At 37.9% G+C, this 20,314-nt stretch overlaps 1 protein-coding gene and 1 long non-coding RNA gene across 4 annotated transcripts in view; one reads left to right on the plus strand and one right to left on the minus strand.

Moving 5' to 3' along the window:
* The window catches only part of LOC132783773 (uncharacterized), a 98,082-nt gene that overhangs the window by 52,263 nt on the left and 25,505 nt on the right, over positions 1-20,314 (minus strand). For all 3 annotated transcript variants that reach the window (XR_009632188.1, XR_009632189.1, XR_009632187.1), the window contains exon 2: positions 18,021-18,117. This is a non-coding gene — a long non-coding RNA (uncharacterized LOC132783773). The remainder of the gene's footprint in view (positions 1-18,020; positions 18,118-20,314) is intronic.
* Positions 1-20,314, plus strand: part of LOC132783771 (uncharacterized) — a 34,361-nt gene that overhangs the window by 9,190 nt on the left and 4,857 nt on the right. Inside the window, exons 2-4 of the mRNA XM_060789131.1 lie at positions 1,417-1,802; positions 11,003-11,169; positions 19,949-20,085. Of these exons, the coding sequence (XP_060645114.1) occupies positions 1,716-1,802; positions 11,003-11,169; positions 19,949-20,085 (391 nt within the window). The 5' untranslated portion in view covers positions 1,417-1,715. The remainder of the gene's footprint in view (positions 1-1,416; positions 1,803-11,002; positions 11,170-19,948; positions 20,086-20,314) is intronic.

A 20,314-nucleotide genomic window follows, 5' to 3' on the forward strand; every position in this document is an offset into this window, starting at 1 on the left:
GTTTCTTATCAGCTGCCGCTGTTGCTGTTGCTTCCCAGTTAATCACACTCAACGCGGCACAACATAATAATTCCCATTCCCATTTGTAATAAGCACTTGAGGAGCGGAAATAATTAAAGTAAACTTCGCCTTAAAGCACAAGCACAACTCATTTCCGCTCATCACCTAAGTGCTGCTCAGCACTTAATCAATTAAACGAGATTGCAAAGCTCAAGTTGAAAACTTTACTCGACCTTTAATTGTATCTCTATCTCTATTGCAATCGCAATCGCAATCACAATCGCAATCGCAATCCATTGAAGAGCTAAAAAACTATGCCACTTGGCTTAAGAATTCAATTAGGAAAGCGACTTTTAAGTTTGTTTTCTCTCTCTGCCGAAATAAGGTCAGTGAATTGAAATTGAAGCGGAAAGCGAGGAAAACTCAAGAAAACACGAAACAATCGCCCACAACAACTGCTTATAACTGTCTTTCCTGCAACGCTCAACTTGCAACTTGCAACAGAATTTACCTGCTGCATTATTTGTTTGCTTTTGTCTAGGCTCCGCGCAGCACTTTATTGCATTCACTTTGTGCAAAACTATCTTCCAACTCGGATTTTCTTTCTCTACGCTCTCTGACTTGACAAGAATTTATTACTCAACAATTTATGCGACCTACTTGCGGTGGCTTTATGGTAACTTTGTCTGTCGCCAAGTTCAAGTTGATGTATTAAATAAATGTGACATGGAAAGCGTATTCAATCTTCGCTGGAACGTTAAGTAGCGCTCTTCTCTGCTCTGCTCTGCTCTTGTCTTCTCTTGTGTTGTCTTCATAATGTAATTTCATCGTCTAATATGCAAACAAGCGCTGAGCTAACGGAAGCACAGACCAATGCCAGTTAGTTGGCAAATGGCAAATGGCAGCAAGGAGAACGACGAAGGCAGCAGCAGAGAATTTAATTTCATTTAAGTTGACTCTTGGCTCTTGACTTTACTTGACTTGACTGCACTTTGGTTGGCTTGTTTATTTATGCTTGCCACAATGCAACGCGCAACTTTGCTGGCTTACACTTAAAGCCGGAAACTGCCCGGTGGCGACGTCCTCTCTGATGCCACTCAAAAGGCAAATGAAGTGTTAACGTCTGCCAGGAAAATTGCCAAAAGCGATTGGCAACTGTCGCATCCGGTATGTGAAAAATGACGGGCCACAAATTCCCTCCTCGAAATTTCTCGCAAAAATCGAACGAAAAGAATTCCCGGCGACATGGATTGTGACGTGGCGGATATCGATGCAACTCCGACACTCCGAAGTTGCCCCTTGAGGCAGCCAAGAGGCGTGTCAATGTGTTCCGGTGTCGCATGTCTCCACTGTCATTTTAATTTCAATCTCTTACCCTCTCTTCTCTCTCTCTCTCTATCTCATTGTGTGCCACAGGTGGAATGAAATTCACGTGATGCGATTTGAATTATGCGACTCTGAGTGCAACAAGCAGCAATTTGTGTACTCCGCTTGCAACGACATCAGAGTGTAAAGTGCGGAGTGTCTGTGTGGAGTGTCAATGCTTTAGCTATTGTTGCCACTGGGAACTGCGGGGAAACGTGAGGTTGCATCCGCATCCGGTTTGATTGATGGATTGTGCAATTTAGCCGGCAATACAGCGACGATAATCCAAATAGCACTGAGAACTGAGCACATTCGTGACTTATGTGTGAGGAGTCTGTGAATGCAACAACATGTTGACGACACATCACCTGCATCATTTGCATCATCATCGCGGCAGCACGGCCATCGAATTGGACAAGATTACGAATTTGAACACGGTAAGTTAAGCAAATCAATTACAGTTCATTACAAGATTATAGTTGGAAAATGGAAGCGATAAAGTTAACAGCAATTCTCTTAAAACTGCCATCAAATTCAATAGAATGAAATGATTATTTTCTTGCTCAACTATAATTCTGGGGCAGCATTATATAAAGCTAGAAAAGACGCAATTTATCGTTGCAACTAATGAATTTGCAATCCTCTTAACTTGGACTCCGAATGGCGACTGGTTCAAAGGCTTAGCGAGAGATTGCTCAAGTTGATGGCGCCTTGAGGTATGCAACAGTAATTTGAAGCGGAAATGCTTTTGCAACTTTTACAGCTTGCAAACTGATTGCAATGGCCTTCAATTCAACTTGACAGTTGTCGCAAGTCCAAAAGTTGCAGTTGCATCCGACAAAAAAAGAGAGAGAAAATCGAGTGAGGAAAAGGAAAAAACAAGAGCATTCGACCATGTGTGACAAATTCCGAGAGAGAAAGCGTAAAAGAGATTGATTAAACTGACATTTTGTTTTTGGCCAAAAGATTTCATTAATTCCCATTCAAAAGCGGGGGCCAAAAAATGGTGAATTTCCATTAAAGAGCGTAGCTGAAAATCCACTCGTGAAACTATTCATACGAATCCTTTGGGCTGGCCGGCTCTCTGTTGTGTGTCCAGTGTCAAATGGATAAAATTTAATATACACCATCATTTTTTAGTGAAGCTGGCTGGCTGGGCAGCTGTTGAAATAAATGGAAAACACAACGAAGAACGGAAGGGGGGAACTGGGGGGTAGCGAAAATGGAAAGCGTAAGGAAAATGTGAAACACGTTTATTGCCATTCATTATATTCTCGCGAGCTGTTGCGCAAAGTAATGAAGCACTTTTCGTCCGCTATCCTTTTACACCCCCTTCCCGCTTCTCTTTCTCCTTCTCCTTCCACTTGACTCCTCTTTCAACATGTTTTTGCTTTTCAAAAACAACATCTACAACAACAACAACAACATCAAGAGCGTGTAGCAAGTTGCAAGTGGCAACTGGTGAATTGACTGAGATGAGCATCAACACAAAAAAAAAATAAAAACAGCGCTCAAGAAAAATTGCTGGCTGCCTTCAGCAAGAGTGGAAATAATAATTTTTAGTATGGCTATTGCAATTTTTCCCCAAAGGAAGGGCGGGCAAAGTGGGTGGCAAATGCGTGCAAAAACTACAACCAATTTTCATTATATAGAAAGAAGCGCAAGTGCTCGCTGGAACAACAACCGCCGATACATCTTCATTACTTTTCTTCAAAATAATATATGGCATGTTTGTGTAAACATTTAACGCTCACTGTACTCAAGTGTATGTATATGTGTGTGAGTGTGTGTGTTTGTTGTGCGATACACACTAAAAACTTGCGCTTAACTTTAGCAGCCCAACATTTTTCTCTGGCCGGAAATGTTTGAAGGACAAATGAATTTGTATTACGTTTTGGGTTTTGTATGCGGGTCGCCGTCTGGAAACTCGTACAAAAGCGCACAACAGGAAGTTATGTAATGTGTCGCATCAGAGCATGCCTTGGCGAAAATACCCTTTAACTACAAGTACACATATCAAATTTCAGCCTCGTAGCTTTAGTAGATTGCGAGTTATGCCGCTGAACCAGTTTGTGAACCGGTTGAGGTCTTGTGAAATTGAGATAAATTACGAGAGGTTTGCTTATTTCTTTAAAAAAGACAACGACTAAACTTTACACCAAATATTTTATCAGAAAACTTTGAAACAGTTAGTGAAACGGTTCACACTATCTAGTTAAGGCTCTGAAACAGTTTTTGAACTGGTTCACACAAGAGAAATTGACAAAAATTTAAAAGTCACTAGATTAAATCCTTAAATTTAACATTGAACATTCAAATACACATCAAATTAAAGCTCTAACCAATTTGTGAACCGGTTCACACTATCTAATTAAAGTTCTAAGCCAGTTTGTAAACCGGTTCACACTAGAGAAATTGAGAAAAATAGCAAATTCACTAGATTAAATCCTTATATTTAACATAGAACATTCACAGCAATACACAGCTAATTAAAGCTCTGAACCAATTTGTGAACCGGTTCACACCTGATAAATAGAGATAAATGGTTTGCTTTTGCCTTTGTTATAGTATGTGTATTAAAGAACCATATTGCACATCAAATAGTTAAATTCATATCTCATATCTGAGTCCTTTTATAAATTGGTTCACATTTGTATTCTTATTCAAATTACGGTTCACAGTCAGTCGTCATTCATATCGCAGGAAAATGCATTAAGTTGATTATTACCCAATACGATAAATTGTCATTGATTTCTGTCAGTGTCGAAATGTACCCGAAATATTTATCTGTATCTGTATCTGTATCTCATATCTGGCAGTGCTTATACCCCTTTTTATTGGCGAGGACAAAAGTAGTGAGCGTAGCGTAGCGCAAACAAAGGATCGTGTTCAAGGCACATGTCCAGGCAGGCAAACAAATAGATACTAATGACAATGACAAAGACTCAGAAATACACACACAGAGACACAGGACTATAGAAGGGATATCGTTCTTGAACTAGGTCGTATCGCTTTCAACTGCAAGGTAAATGAGCTGCCCTCGTTGATTGTCAGTCAGCTTGATTGATAATGTAAACTGAGCACACACACACAGAGACGAAGAGAAAGAGAAAGAGAGCCAAATGGACATGACTGCGTGAGCCCATCGTCGTTATCGTCTGCCATTGAGTGCGATATCTCAGCTCATTCCCCCGCCAGCTAGATGGAAATAAAAGCAGCCAACAAACACTAGCCACACTTCAGACAGACAGACAATCAACCATCCTCTGCTCTGCTCTGTTTGCCTTAGTTGGCCCAGTCAAGCTGAGGAGGAACAAGCATCTATCGATTACAGGCTTACGACTTTTTGCTATCATTTACGCAAAGCAGCCAAATGGATGCTGTAATCGTGGGTTAGATAAAACCAAGTGTCTGCTGCTGGCACGTCTTGAAAAAGTAAAGTAGATATAAAGGGGTTTCTTTGATCGATTAGCTTTCGCTGAAATCATAATGACACACAACTTGAGTGAGAGTTCGAGGACATGTGATGTTTGCTTGACTTGAATGCTTTTAAATCGTTTTGTGGCAAACTTTTGAAAGAAAATACAGATTAATGTTCATTAAATTTGTCAGACTTTAAGAGAGAAATCGGATATTAAGCACAGAGTTAACTTCCATTTGTTACACATTTTATATCGAACCACAGAAATCGAGCTGTATGTGATATATAATTGGCAATTGGCCTATACCCAACGTAACGACCTTCTACAATGGACTGCAAGCTGTGAGCTGAACTGTGAGCTGGACCAACATGTTGCCATTTTGCAATCATCGCATGAAACTCAGCTGTTGGGTATTGGGTATTGTGGATGTGGCTTTTGTTATTGCACTTACACTTGTTCGACACACACACACATACAGAGACACACTCATACACTGTAACTTGACCATTTGATATTGCCATTTGCCATTGGCAGCGTGTGTACAATTGCACTTTGTAGTGCTGCAGTTGCTGTTTCTCTTGCTTTTTGCCTGCAAAACTGTTGACTGCTTCGTTGGCTAGTTGGGTCGGCACTATAAGCACCTCTAAGAACCTTTATCCGAAGCCGAAGGTCGCTTCTATAGACAGTTGGCTAGTCAGCTGGCTAGTTGGTCATTTCCTGGCTGTTCGATTGTAATTATGCCACAGTTGAACTACAGTTCTTGGCTAATGCGTTTTCACTTTGCTTTCACTCTGACAACTGAACAAAGTACGATTGTGTGTTTCTGTGTGCGATATCAACAGATGTGAAAAGCGCATTAGTAGCAACTTTTATCAGCTGCTTGACAGTCTCTCCGATGTCCTTCAAGTGCCGCCCATTGTTTATGTAGCAGCCTTGCACAACATTTGCCAACAGCTCACAGATTACAGTTGGACAGCGCCACGTGTTGCCGCCACTAAAAGCAGCAAGACACTCAGTGTTGAGTGCCTCAAGAAACGATTTCCACAAGATTTCAACAAGTGGATAAAGCTTTTCTTAAGCACAGAGATTATGGTGTAGGAAATGATAGTTTAATGAATTGCAATTCATTTAATTTAAAATTTATGCCGCTGAACCAGTTTGTGAACCGGTTCACAGTATAGAAATTGAGAAATAGTCATGACTTAATTCTTTTAAATTAATAGATTAGAAGACTAGACTTCCTACAACATATTTAAAGTGAATGTTTTGAACCTGACAGTTCACACTATCTAATTGAAGCTTGGAACTAGCTTGTAAACCGGTTCACACTAGAGAAATTTCGATATAACGAGTAGCGGATGACGATAGATTAAACGACCAGATTTTCCACATCATATTTAAAAAGAATGCTTTGAACCTGACGGTTCACACTATCTAATTAAAGCTCTGAACCAGTTTGTGAACCGGTTCGCACTAGAGAAATTGAGAAAAATAGCGAAAATAGTCGAAAACGGTGGACAACTTTTATAAATTTACGCTCACGTAAGCAATATAATATTCTGTTATGTAGAACACATTAAATATTGAGAGTTTTATTGGAAAATATCTTATTTTTCTTTCGAATACTATTAAAACTATTTCGAGTAATATTTAATTCACAAAAAGACACAAAATAGTGCAAAATATTGTCTAAAATTCCTACAGCTTTTCCGCCTCTTAATGCGTAATTACTTTCTGCTTTTTGCTTTGTGAATTCAAGTCGGAATTGTTTTTGAGAACGTGCTGCGTGTGCTGCATTGTGTCTGAGTAGAAAAACGTTGTCAGGCTCACTCACTTGCTATATATTTTGTAGGCGTCGCAGTTCGTTGTGTTTTGTAGTGTTCCTTTTGGCCCTAAGGGATAAAATAGGCGTGCAAGAAAGAAGCATTGTGAATGCAAGCCAGCAAGCAAGCAAGCAAAGCACTTGCCACAGCCAGCCGCCACAATCGCTCTTTGCTTTCGCCTCCCACACATTCACTTCATTACAAATGCAATGCAGTCCCTCTCTCTCTCTCTCTCTATCTCGCTCCTCTTCTGTCCTCTCTCTCTTGTGTGTGTGTCTGTCTTCGTCTTGTAACGCGTTGTCCTTTGTATTGCAATTTTAATTTCCGCTTTCACTTTGTCTAGATTCAGTTTTTGTTCGTTCCCTCGTCGTTTTCCCCTTGCGCCTTTCGCCATGTATTTGCTGATTTGCACTTTAAGCAGAGTGAGTTTTCTTTTTGGCCACGCCACACGCATGCAGCTTTTCCATTTTCCCTTCCATTTTCTTATGGCTGCTGTTCTGTTTGCATAGAAATCTCTAAAAAGAGGGACAAGCGCCGGCAGCTGTTTTTCAATTTTCCGCCTCAACTGTTGCCCACAAATGCTCAAGAACTTGTCGATGTTTTTGTTGTTGTTGTTCTTGTTGCTCTAGATGTTGCACGAATAGAATAATAAAACATTGTGCCACATGAATATGCAAGCTTCTGCTTCTGTTTCTGCTTCTGCTGCAGCACGTAAATCTTTTTTCTTAGCTGCCGCTTCCATTAGCAGAAATATGCGTTGTGTACCAAAACTATTTGCGGCCACTGTACATCATGCTGCATGCTGAATTGGACAGCGAGCGCTTAGAGAATTGAATTTGCTGTGCTCAGTTTCTTTTTTTTCGTTGGCCAGCTTTGTGCCGAGCTTTATGAGCTACAGCTAACTCGTTGGACCTCTAAATGAATGCTCGGTCTGGCAGTCAGGTAATTTTGGAAATGTGCTCGAGGCTTTACTTCATCTTCCTCTCACGTTCGCTCTTCCCCTCCCTCCCTCCCCCTCTCTGTCTGTCGCTCTGTTTTGCTGTCCAGCTTGTCTTTTGGCTTAGCGCTGTGCTCTTTTAGTGGCTCTGAGCTGCGGCTCTGTGCAGTCCCTTTTTATGCGAGTTACTCGCATTCTCGCTGCCGTTTACATTGGGGATTTGCATGTGTGTTGCATGCTTCCGTGTTTGTGCGTGTCTCTGTGTCGCTGTGTGTGTGTGTATGTGTCCTTGCCTCTGCTGAGATTTAAGCTACATATAAAATTTATGCGTGTGTGGCCTTTGTGTGTGTGTGTATGTGTCTTTCTGGGTTAGTCCCTGCTTTGTTTTAATACCCTGCACCCATAAAAAAAATGTCAAACAACAAGCTGACCGACTGCTTAGCAAGGATAACCATCAATGATGATGTTGTACTGTGAGATACTGTTGGGTTTTTTTACGAATCGTTGAAGAGCAATAGAGGAAAATTTGATATTTCTTACATTTAGTATTATATCAATATACCAAATATTTCCAACGATATATTTTAATATTTTAGTGGTATATTTTATATATTTCAAGAATAATACCGCAGTGTTTCTCTTCTTTCTAGCTTGTTATAATTTTTATAATAAACCTTGAAGAAGTAACATAACTTTAATTTTCTATTTATATTTTCTAATTCAAATATTTGACTAATTTTCCAACTAAACAATTAAGTTGAAAGGCTTAAATTAATAAATGGTTTTTATTCTTTTAGAAGAGAAGAATGCATTAAAGTGGCAAGATCTAAGAAATATAATATGGAAATGCAATTCATTTATATATGATATTATATTGAATAAATCATTCATTTATGTTTCCAATTTATATTTCTTAGAACTTGATTCTTTGAACAAAGAAATAGAATGTGAAATTTGTGTATTAGACTTTTTGGGCTTTTTAGTTCTGCACTACATTTAGTACAATTCCAGCTTTATATTCGAATTTCTATATATTTTCAATAAGCAATCGTAACACCTCATTCAACATCCCCTTTTACAGAGTATCTCCCCTGGCGACCCTCATCCTCTTCTTGCTGCCTGCAGCTTTTCGACTTGTTCATATGTGGCATTAGTTGGTAGCTCTGAAAATACTTCAATAAGGCAGCTTTTGGCAATTAGAGCTCGGGCTTTGCCAAATGTCAACATTGAAGGGGAACGCCCAAAAAGCGAACCAATAAAATGTTGCACAGCAGCAGCAGCAACAGCAGTTTCGCAGCACACAGTCTCTACCTCATGGCAGCAGCTGATGCCCTCAGTAGAAGGCAAAACTTTGCCATTGATTGACTACAAAGCAATGGCGTTGCCACGCCCCCAACAGCCACCTCCCCTTCGCTTCGTCGTTTCATGTTTTATCTAGTCGGCAAAAGTTTTTGGGCCTAGAACATTTCGCTCTAGAAGTTGGTACTTTTAATAAGCAATTTGCTTAAGTGCCGCTGCCTGTGCAGCCTTCTCTCTCTTTCTATCTCTCTCTTTCTCTTTTACTTCGTTGTTGCCTTCCTTGTCGGTCTATTGTCAATATGACTAATCATGCATATATTTCATACCAAAATCCCCTCTCTCTTGCTGCCGCACACACACACAACCGCGCAGCTGTCAGCTTAAATTGAGTCAAGCCACAAAATTCACTTTGCATTCGCCAACGGCGGTCGCGTCAGCCGTTGGAGGATTATTAAAATTACGCATACGCCGCGTTTTAAATGAAGTGCACAAGGGGACGAGTCAGCGAGCGACTCAGTCATAAATATTTAAAAGCTGCTTCGTTGCTGGTACTCGTAAGTGGGCGTGTCCCACCTCGATTTATATGTGGGATATATATTTGCGAAATTAATCTCTTGTTTGGCTAAAAATACTCGCAACAACAAAATGAATTGCTGCAGGGGAAACAGGCCAAAAGTAAACACAAATGTAATACGAAAATTGTTGTCTATTTTCGTATCGCTTATGATGAAATGCTCTTCTCGCTTTAAGCATTTGATTAATATGTCGTCGGGGAGATGGCAAAATGTATTTATAATCACACAAGAATTACAATGTTACATTGCAATAGATTAGCCAAGGGAGCCAGAGACTTTGATCTCTCATATTTAGTTCGTCGAATTGAACTGTTATATCGAACAACAAAAGTCGTTATTCTCATTCACATTGTGATGAATTATTGCCCACGATATCTTGTCAATTATTAATATTGACTTACAGTTCCAATTTAAATACTCTTCCTTTTTCCGCTACCTATAGGGTATTATAACATTGTGGCCTCAGGAAATGTGTATAACAGAAGTAGGTTGCTTTGACTAACAATCTGGTATATTTTGCTCTCTATAGTATATTTTCAATGTAGTAATATGTTAATATACGAAATGTAGACTTTGGTATATTTTAAAATTAACACCACACTGTGGTATATTGTGAATTCAGTTCTATATAAATATATCAAATGTAACCTGTGGTAGATTTTTAGTATATTTGTGGTATATCAATACGGTATATTTTTAAAATTAACACTACACTGTGGTATATTGTGAATTTACTACTATATAAATATACCAAATGTAACCTTTGGTGTATTTGTAGTATATTTGTGGTATATCAATTCGGTATATTTTTAAAATTAACACCACGCTATGGTATATTGTGAATTCAGTACTAAATAAATAACACCAAATGCATCTTTTGGTATGCTTTAGTATTTTAATTAATTAATATTAATTATTAATTAATATCACACTTTCTTGCTTTCATTAAAAATGGGTAGCGAGTATCTCACAGTCGAGCCTACTCAACTGTAGCTTTGTTATTTGTCAATTATTAATGTTGACTTCCACTTCGAGTTTAAATACTCTTCCTTCCTTCTTCCTTTTGCCTTGTTTTTGTTTGTTTGGTGCATAAACCAAATGAAGCTTTATCCTTTCGTTTTTATGACTTTGCATTGTTGGCCACTTTTATTTTTATGAGTCCGATTTGGCCACAGGCAGAGAAAATTAGGCTCGATTGCTCGATTCATTTGCTGCCGCCGCCCCAAAGCTGGCCAAATGAGCCGTAAAAAGGCAGCAACAGCAACAACAACATGGAGAACGAGAACGAACTCGAACATAGAAAATAGGCTAGAAACGTGAATGTTGTTCAGCCTGTGGCCCTTTTTTGTGTGCTTGGAGCTGAGATACAACTCGCACATGGACTCGTCGTTGTGCATAAATTAAAATGTATAATGTGTAATTTGTATGGGGCAATAGAGTGCTTGGCATAAATTAAGTATGAATTTCAGCATTAAAATTGTCTATTCGATGGCGATGGCGATGTTGATGCGCATAAATTAAGCAAACTTGAGATAAAAGCTGAACACTGAACACATTTTCCCTTGCACTTTACACTTGCAGCTCATCGTGGAGATCAACAGCCATGTGGCGCTCTTTCGCGATATGCTGATACACGTTGGCCAGGCCAAGGACTGTCCGGAGCTGCGCGAGAAGATTCGCAAATTGCGACGCACCTGCGTTGAGGCATTCAAGCATACGGCCCAGATACTCATGCCACAGGTCAAGAGGTAAGAGCGTCAAAGCGAAAGGCAAAAAAAAGGAAAACGGAAATGCCAGCCCATTTCAATCCATTTGTGAAACCCAAACTCATTCCCCCTTTAAACAGAGTGAGAGAGATACTAGAGTAACACGCATCGCATTAACATAAACATAAACATCAACATGTGTGTGACATTTTACGGCTTAAATACCCTCGATTCATAATTGTAGATAAGAAGGGAATAATGTACAGAGTAAAATTTAAAATTTCGAAAGCGAAAGAATAGTAACAGAATTACTAAACATTTTAATTAGAATTAGAAAACACATTATAGACTTAAATAGACTTTTCAATCTGATTAAGCATAATGCGAGCTATGAACTTTGAAATAGCAGTGCTTACTACCTACACGTTTTAAATTAGAAAGTACTAATTTAAGCGCAGTACTGCTATTTCAATGTTCGCAGCTGTCCAATGATTGAAGTACAAACTTGTTAGATGCAACTTGAAATTATTTAATAGTGTATTTAGTTCTCGTTTTCCTTCATTGATTTGCAATTGATGTTTAACTGATTAATCTCATTCATATATTATATTTATAGACTTCTCTTTAATATCGATAATGATAACCACGAGTTAGCAACTCATTATTCTGCAAGTTTCAATACAAGCATATCTTCAAGTCGTGCATTAATTTCTGGCAAACAGAAAATGCTTTTAAAGTCATACATTTTATGGAAATGTATGCAAATTTAATTGCAGTCAAATTTACAAGAGGGACAACCCACAGCAAAGGTATGAGAGCGAGTGCGGGTAAAAAAGGATAACATAAATAACAATTTGTCGTTGCTGTATTCCCGCTCTCTCTCTCTCTCATTCTCATTCTCTTTCTCTCTGACTCCAACTCGAATTGGAGGGTTCTTCTGCTACTCAAGTTGTAGCTGGTTTTGTGAAATGAGTTAGTGCTGGTTTTGGAATTCAATTTCAAATGCTGCATAATTTAGCAGCATGTGTTTTGACTGGCTTGGGTGAAGGATGCTGTTTCGGTTACAGTTTGCAGCTTTCGAATTCGGGTTTTTTGGCTTCAGCTTGGGCTTGGGTTTGGCTTTTTTGACAGTTGCCCGGGGCCAGGAACACAAGAGTGAAAAGTTAATAACATTTTGTTTACAACAAGCTGCGGGCACAACAAAACACATGCAATTTCCTTCAATTTAACTTATGGAGTAGTTTTTTGTTTTCACTGAACTGACGTGGGAAATGCGAAAGCTGCGCGAGAAAGTTTGCAAATCAATAATACATATATATGACCTGCATAATTAGACTAAATTTTAATTTGCAAAGCTGCAATATTTGCACTTAAATCATTGGGGATTTATGTGTGTGGAATTATCCAAGATGAAAGCAGTGTCCCAGCTGCAAGAACTGAAAACTTTTTGGCAAACTGAAAGCCAAAGCCAAAGCTGTCTGTCTTCCAGTTTGACTCGCCGTCTGATAAGCGACTTCAAGTTATTGATTTATACTCTGTTGTTGAAGCATAAAATGTTGCAAAATGAATCCCCATGTGGCTGTCACACATGCGCCATTAGCACACGCCCTCGACTCTGACACACTCAACAAGAAAAAAAAAAAACAAAACACTGACGACGCCTTCGACACCAACAAAAACAAGAAAAGAAGGAGAGAAAAAACACAACTTTTTAACAAACAACTTGAGCGAAATTTGATATACAATAAAGCATTTTTATATCCTCAGCATCGCCGAGGAAAATGCTTCAAAGGGTATGACATTTTAATGATACTATTTGTAACAGAAAGAAAAGAGCTTAAAGCGTTGTGTTTTCTTAACTTTTAAATACTCATTTCCTATTAAAGCAATTTGTATACTTTAAAATACTATTTTGCAACAGAAAGATGAGATGAAAGCGCTGCCTTTACATGCATTTTGAATGCTCATTTATAAAAGTAATCTGTACCTTTAGGTTCTATATGTTTCAGAAAAAACAGAGCTAAAAGTTCTCTAAAGGCAATCTGTATGTTTTAAGATACTATTTGAAACAGAATATTGAGATTAAAGTGCTGTGCTCTCTTAAATGTCGAATGCTGCTTCTTTATTAAAGTAATGTCTATGTTTTAAGTGGAAAGAAAAGAGTTTAGAGCGATGTCTCTTGGTAACTTTTAAATACACATTCTATATAAAAGCAATCTGTATATATTCAGATACAATTTTCATCTACATTCTTAGATACTTTTCATATCAGAAAGTTGAAATTAAAGCTATTATATTTTGTTAAATTTAGAATACTTTTCCATACAAATTTACTCTACTTTTTCTTTAAATTTCATCAGTTTTCAGCCTTAAAATTGTTCTTGAATTAGTCTCAGAGCCAAGTAGAGCGTATCTGGCAGTCAAGTGCTTTTCAAATCAATGTCTTTAGCTGTATTTATTTGTAATTTCAGTCGCAAAAGCAATAGAACATGCTGACAATTGTGAGAGAGATAGAGACAGCTAGCACAAGAGAGAGACAGAGACTGAGAGAGAGAGGGAAAGAAGAGTGAGTGTCTTGGCGCATGTTTTGAGGAAGAGCACGCTCTGTGTGGCATATGACAATGTGATTTATTATCGAGCAGACGCTTTAAATGTCATTCCAGCACAGCAGAAATGTCAATCCGCATATAACGAGATGAACATTCGCATCAGCATTTATTTGTTTACGTTGCTGTTGTTCTTGTTGTTGTTGTTCTCATTGCATGCAAAAGAACTGACAATAAAAAATCAACTTTCGGCAGTTAAAATTGATGATTGGCTCTGAGCCAAGGAGAGTAACGAGTAGAGAGAGCAACTGTTAAACTGACACAAGAGATTTCAATTAATTTTTTGGCACAAATGAGCCAAAAGACTCGGGCGACAGAGGGCAGCAGAGGCAAACGGCAGCTGCTTATCGAGTTATTCAGTGTGGCCCACGGGGCGTATGAGTGACGGCATTAAATTAGCAGCCTGGATCAAAGCGCCAGGCCAGAAAGTTAAATTGAAAGTAAAAGTTCAATAAAGCAAAAGCGCAAAAAAAAAGAAAGACAGAGACGAAGCGATAGACAGAGAAAGAGAATATGTGTTGGCAAAACTTTGAGCACAACTTGACAATGACACAGACGAAACTTTCTGACAGTGTTGCGTCGTTGTTTTTATGTTTTGTAAACACATGCCACGCCATGTGAGCCAGTCAAAGTCACAAAAACAAACGAAAACAAAAACAAAAATGAAAACGAAAACGAAAATGAAAGAAAACACATAAGAAATATAAGTAACTAGAGCATTCTGTGGCAGCACAATGAGGAAGCTGTCATACTCTTATGACGAACAGAAAAACACTTTAAGCACTCGAGTTGAATTTTAGTTGAAGATAATGAAAACTAGGAATTCAAGTTTGAAACTAATGAATTCATGTTGTCAAGTGCATATGCAGAAATACTTTAAGATAATTTGAATCCTTAATGAAAACTTTCCCAATGAAAATATGTATACTAAAGTCTAAAATTCTATATTCAACATATTACAAATGAAATCTAATGACTTTCAAAAATTCTAATTCCAATTTCTGTTACATTCGATTATCAGAAAATTATGTTCTACAAACTTCTACTGCACTTCAATGGCTGTTGATTCAGGTGCTGAACTAAAACTTTAATTAATGCACTGCTGAGTTTCCATTTCCTCGAACACGACAATAAATTACCAATTGTTCACTAGTTAGTTTAAGCTTTGTACACTACATCTTTTAGTTCTCGCTGGCAGCCAAACAAAGTTACGCAGCCAGCGGACTCGCTGTGCGCTGAAAAGTATGCAGCAAGTTTGCTTTCACCTCCACTCAGGCTGCACACACTTGGTAGTTACCTTGACGCAGAAGATATGGCAACGATTCCAGCTAACTTCTTCCGCAATTCCCCCTTCCACCTTACATCGAGGGGGGAGGGGGGGAAAGCACTTTGTCCAACTGCCTTAAGTGACTGATAGTTGTTTGCATGTTTGTTTGCTGGGCCGTAAGAGAAACATACGAGCGAATGCGAGAGAGATCGAGGGAGGCGTTCAACGAGGCGTATACGTGTTCCAGTTGCTGTTCTACTTGTTGTCGAGCGTTCAGAGCTCATTTCACATGTTGTATTTGTCTGGCTCGCTGTTGTTATGTTCTGTTCTGTTCTGTTCAGTTCTGCATTGTCTGTTTGTCTTGCAGTTATGTGTAGCTCGAGTTGTTGCTAAATTACTGTCGTTGACTGTCTCTCTATCTCAGTCTCAGCCTCTGTCTTTGTTTTATCTGCGCATAATGTGCGTCTCTGTGTGTGCCTGTGTGTGTATGTGTGTGTGTGTTGTCTCTGGCATCTGTTTTGACAGCAAGTTAGTCATCAGTATGCCTCGAAGCAAACAGCAACAGCAGCAGTTGTGTTTGCCTCGAACGCATTTCCTACACAAATAATGTCAGAGCATCAGCCGTCATATTGCTCGAGCTTCCTTCTTATCCTTGACAACTGTAAACTGCAGTGCAAACAGCGAAGCAACACAAAAGTCAATCATGTGTTGACTTTATCGATGCCAAAAACACGTTTCACGTCTGTTTGCACTTGCCCTGTAAATAATACTATTCCTCAACTTATTGTACCTGGTACGCACAGAGTAGAAGGGTATAACAACTTTGTGCTAGACAATCTAGTATATTTTGCACTCCATGGTATATTCTGTAGTACTACACCAATATACCAAATATATTATTTGGTATATTTTTAGTAGTTCTGGGTTATATTCATTTGGTATATTTTAAAATATCATTTCGGTATTTTTACCAATATACTAAACATAGCACTCGGCACATTTTTAGTATTTTTGAGGCATATTAATTCGGTATATTTTAAAATATAAATTCGGTATTTTTACCAATATATCAAATAAAACATTTGGTATATTTTTAGTATTTTTGTAGTATATTAATTTGGTCTATTTTAAATTATTAATTTGGCAGTTTTATCAATATACCAAAAAATATGGCTTTGATATTTTTTGTATTTTGCGGTATATAAATTTTAGTATATTTTAAAATTAATACCGCACAGTTTGCCTTACATTAAAAATGGATAGCGGGTAGCTAACAGTCGATCACACTCAACCATACCTTTCTTACTTATTTTCTTTTGAATTATAATATTCAAAATTATTGCCATCGCTTTGTTCGATACTTGATACGTTGGAACCTTGAGGTGGCCATTAGTGGGTGAGGTCGTCACGTAGTCTAGGATACTCTATGTTACACTTTTATGACAGCCATAAAACAACAGCAACAGAAGTTTGGGCTGGAGTTTTACAGCCGGACCCCATCGCAGCTGCAGTTAATAACTTCGATTTGTCAGATGAGAGACATCATCGCATTGAGACATCGACACCAACATCGCACGTTAAACGCAGTTTATGAATCTCTTTTTTTTTTTCTATGTGTTCTGTTCTTTATTCCCTTCTTGGTGGTTTTACCTTCCTCTCTGCGGTTCTCCTTATCCACTCAACGCATAATTGTGCAATTTTCGTTGGAATTTTCGTTTACGTTTTTGCCATTTTCTTTGGCGTTTTTGGGGCAAACCCAAAAGACGAACGAAAAAATGTAGGAAAATCCCATTTGAGTTTGGGCGCTAGACCAGCCAGAGTACAATAAAAAATATTTCACTGTTATTTGCAATAAATGAAAGTAACGTCCAAACTGTAATCAACAGCAGCTGCTGACAATGCTTCTCCACACTCTCTCTCCTCAACTTCTTCTACTTCTATTTGCCCTTTTGCCATTTCACTCTACCAGAGAGCAGAGATGGTCTTTGGCCATTTTCGGGACTCGCTCACCACTGATGCTTTGCAGATTTAGCTCGTTTATATACCCTGCCCATAAAGGGTATAACAATGCGACCTACAAAGCCATTAAAAAGTTTATGCTTTATCAGAAAGTAAACTACATTTTGTGCATAGATATGTGTCCAAAAGAGAAGCGAATACAAATAAAGTTGGAGTAGAAAACTAACACAGATAGAGTATTTACTAGTCGATGCTTTGTCGTCTGCTTGCTTGGCTTTTTTGAAAACTTATTATTGCGATTTTGTAGCTGTTGGTGAAAATGACCCGCATTAATGTGCACAGCAATGAGTCGAGTAGATAGAATAGAGAGCAGGAGACAAGGACAAGAAAAAGCATTAAAAAATGATGCGTGTTGTGCTTCCGCAAAAGGAAACGACTTGCAGCTTGAGAATAAATAAATTGCTGTGCATTAATTTAATCATATTTTAAGCACATTAAATAGCTTCAAATTATGGCTTTTATTAGTGTGTGGTACAGCAGCAACTAAAATTCTGGGTTTTATGGTCAGTTTACAAACTCTACTCTATAAAGCATACGTTGGCTTTATTAATTAAGGATTACTTGACAAACTTCTGGCGATTGTCTTTCAAAAGATTGATTAGTTAGCTAGAGCAGCAGCAGCAGCAGCTTTCTACCTGCCGTTCAGCAAAATAATTAACTTGGCACGCAATTTATTAAATGTAGATACTCCTCCCCATTCACATAATTATGCTGCTTCCATGTGTCACATGTGGCAAACATATGAAGGTTAGACAAGAACAATTTTGCTATGATCCTAGACTGTGCCTTGAATCAACTTTCGCTTGAGCAACGAACCCAAATCCAAATCGCTTTAAGTAGCTACAGACACACACCAACACACACACATTCTCAGAGATGAACACGGACACCTAAGGCAAGATTAATTTGCAATTTATTTGCTTTAATGGTAAAAATGGGGCGTAGACTTTTGGAGCAGGGGCAACAAATGAGGTCTGAAGCTTAGACACGGCAACACTTACCATATTCAACGTGGTTGCAAGAGAGGCGTGGCACCGCCCCTTTTGGGTAATTTGGCTGGCGAATATATTTCTCATTCTCAGTAGGCATAATAAGGAGCTGCAAATAATAAGAAGATAAAGTACGAATTAATGACAAGTTTCCAAGTCTTGTTGGTAGATTTCTCTACGATTCCGAGACTCGAATGCGAATGCTAGAGCAAAAGCAAAAGCAATTTTACAAATTGAATTTATATTCTCATGCTAGCTGTAAATACATTTATGGCAATTTATATGCTATAAATTCATGTCTGATGGCCAAGAGCTTGCTCCGATTCATAATTGCTGCTGCTGCTCTCTTTCACTCTCACTCTCTCTCTCTCTCTCTCGCTTTTTCTGTGTCACAGTTCGCAAAATTAATGCTGTGAATTCCAACTAAGCGCCAATTTACACAGCAGCTGTAAATTCTCAACATTTCTTGAATTATGAGCATTTGAGCAGAAATTTCACCAGGAATATGGTATTCAGAGACTGAGGCTGATGCTGCGATTTAATTGCGTTTTGAGTAGCAAATAAAACGATTTGTAACGATTATTTTCATGAAATTAAAATGAATATACTACGTGGAACGTGAACGAGGTTTTAAGCCCATTTCAAATGCACATAATCAAGGATTTTAATATGCTTTAAATGAAATTCAATTTGAAATTAAGCAAAGCACAATTTTAATATGATTGACTTGACTCGGAATTGAATAACATATTTTATGGGATTTTACAAATTAAAGCCAACTTTAATAGAATTGCCAATTTCTATTGTAATAAACAAATATTTCTGTCAGATAGACCCGCATGTTTATTTTCATATTCTGTCAGATTATAGAAATCGACATCTAGGCAAATAAGAGCTACACTTAAATCAATTGCCTTGTTTGTTTGTGTGCCAGCATAATATTTCGGATTTAGCTGTCGACAATGGCCTTAAAACTTGCTTCAATGAATTGGTCTTGTCGACACACAAGACCCAAAAAAAGGAAGAAAGCGCCAGTCAAATTTGCTTGACTATAAGATACCCGCTACACATTTTCAATAAAAGCAACACATTTTAGTATTATTCTAAAAATATACCAAATTAATATACCGAACAAATACTGCAAATATACCAAAGACTTAAATTGATAAATTACAGTATTATTCTTAAAATGAACCAAGTGAATATACTAAAAATACTAAGAATATACCAAATTAATATACCGAACAAATACTGCAAATACACCAAAGTATTAAATTAATAAATTGAAGTATTATTTTTAAAGTGAACCAAGTAAATATACTAAAAATACTACAAATATACCAAAGACCCAAAACATACAATTTGAGTATTATTGTTCAAATATACCGAATGAATATACAAAAATACTGCAAATATAAAGTAAAACATTACAGTATTAATCTTAAAATGTATCACATTAATATACCAAATAATACTCAAAATATACTAAAGGTTATACTTGGTATATTTATATTCTATTACATTCAATATATACACATACATTTAATAGTACAAAATATATCAGATTATCATACATATGTATATGGTTTACTTATATATGTACTATTATATTCAATATATACAATAGAGTACAAAATATACCAGATTGTCAACTAAAGCGGACGAAAATATGGAAAGACAGACGGACATAACTATATCGCCTCAGCTGTTAATGCTAATCGGATATGTATCTTCCTGCCTGTCACAATAATACCCTTTTAACTTATGTGTAATGGGTATAAAAAGAAAAAACCAAAAACGAATGTCATAAAATTCATATAAATTTCATTTCTCAATATCCGCATGCAATTCGGTGTGCCACAAAAAAGTAGGAAGAGAAAGAGAGAGATAGAGAAAAGTTTACGAATTCACCTTTGCCTTTGGATTTATTTTCGTTTCAGTGCCATGGCCGATGGCATTCTCACGGACAATCCGCACTTGGTGCTGCTCTTCTACATGGCCCAGTTGTTTCTCCGGGAGCTTGTGAAAAGTTATCGCCTCATCCAAGTGGTGCCAATGGATATGTCTGGCTATTACGGTAAGTGCTGCCTATGTGTGTATGTGTGTGTGTGTGTTTGTTTGTTCAAGTGCAGGGCAACATCATCAGTGCAAATGCTTAGCCATTGTTTGCATTCCGCTCGACTGCATCAGACCTTTGATTGCCTTGACTCCCCTTAAAATCAACCCAACTCTGACTGATTGCGATGCGATGCGTTGTTGCCTGTTTCGCATACCAAATGCAGTTCAAAAATGTCAAAACGTCAATT

The sequence above is a fragment of the Drosophila nasuta genome, chromosome 2L (assembly GCF_023558535.2).
Source record: "Drosophila nasuta strain 15112-1781.00 chromosome 2L, ASM2355853v1, whole genome shotgun sequence".
NCBI classification, from domain to species: Eukaryota; Metazoa; Arthropoda; class Insecta; order Diptera; family Drosophilidae; genus Drosophila; species Drosophila nasuta.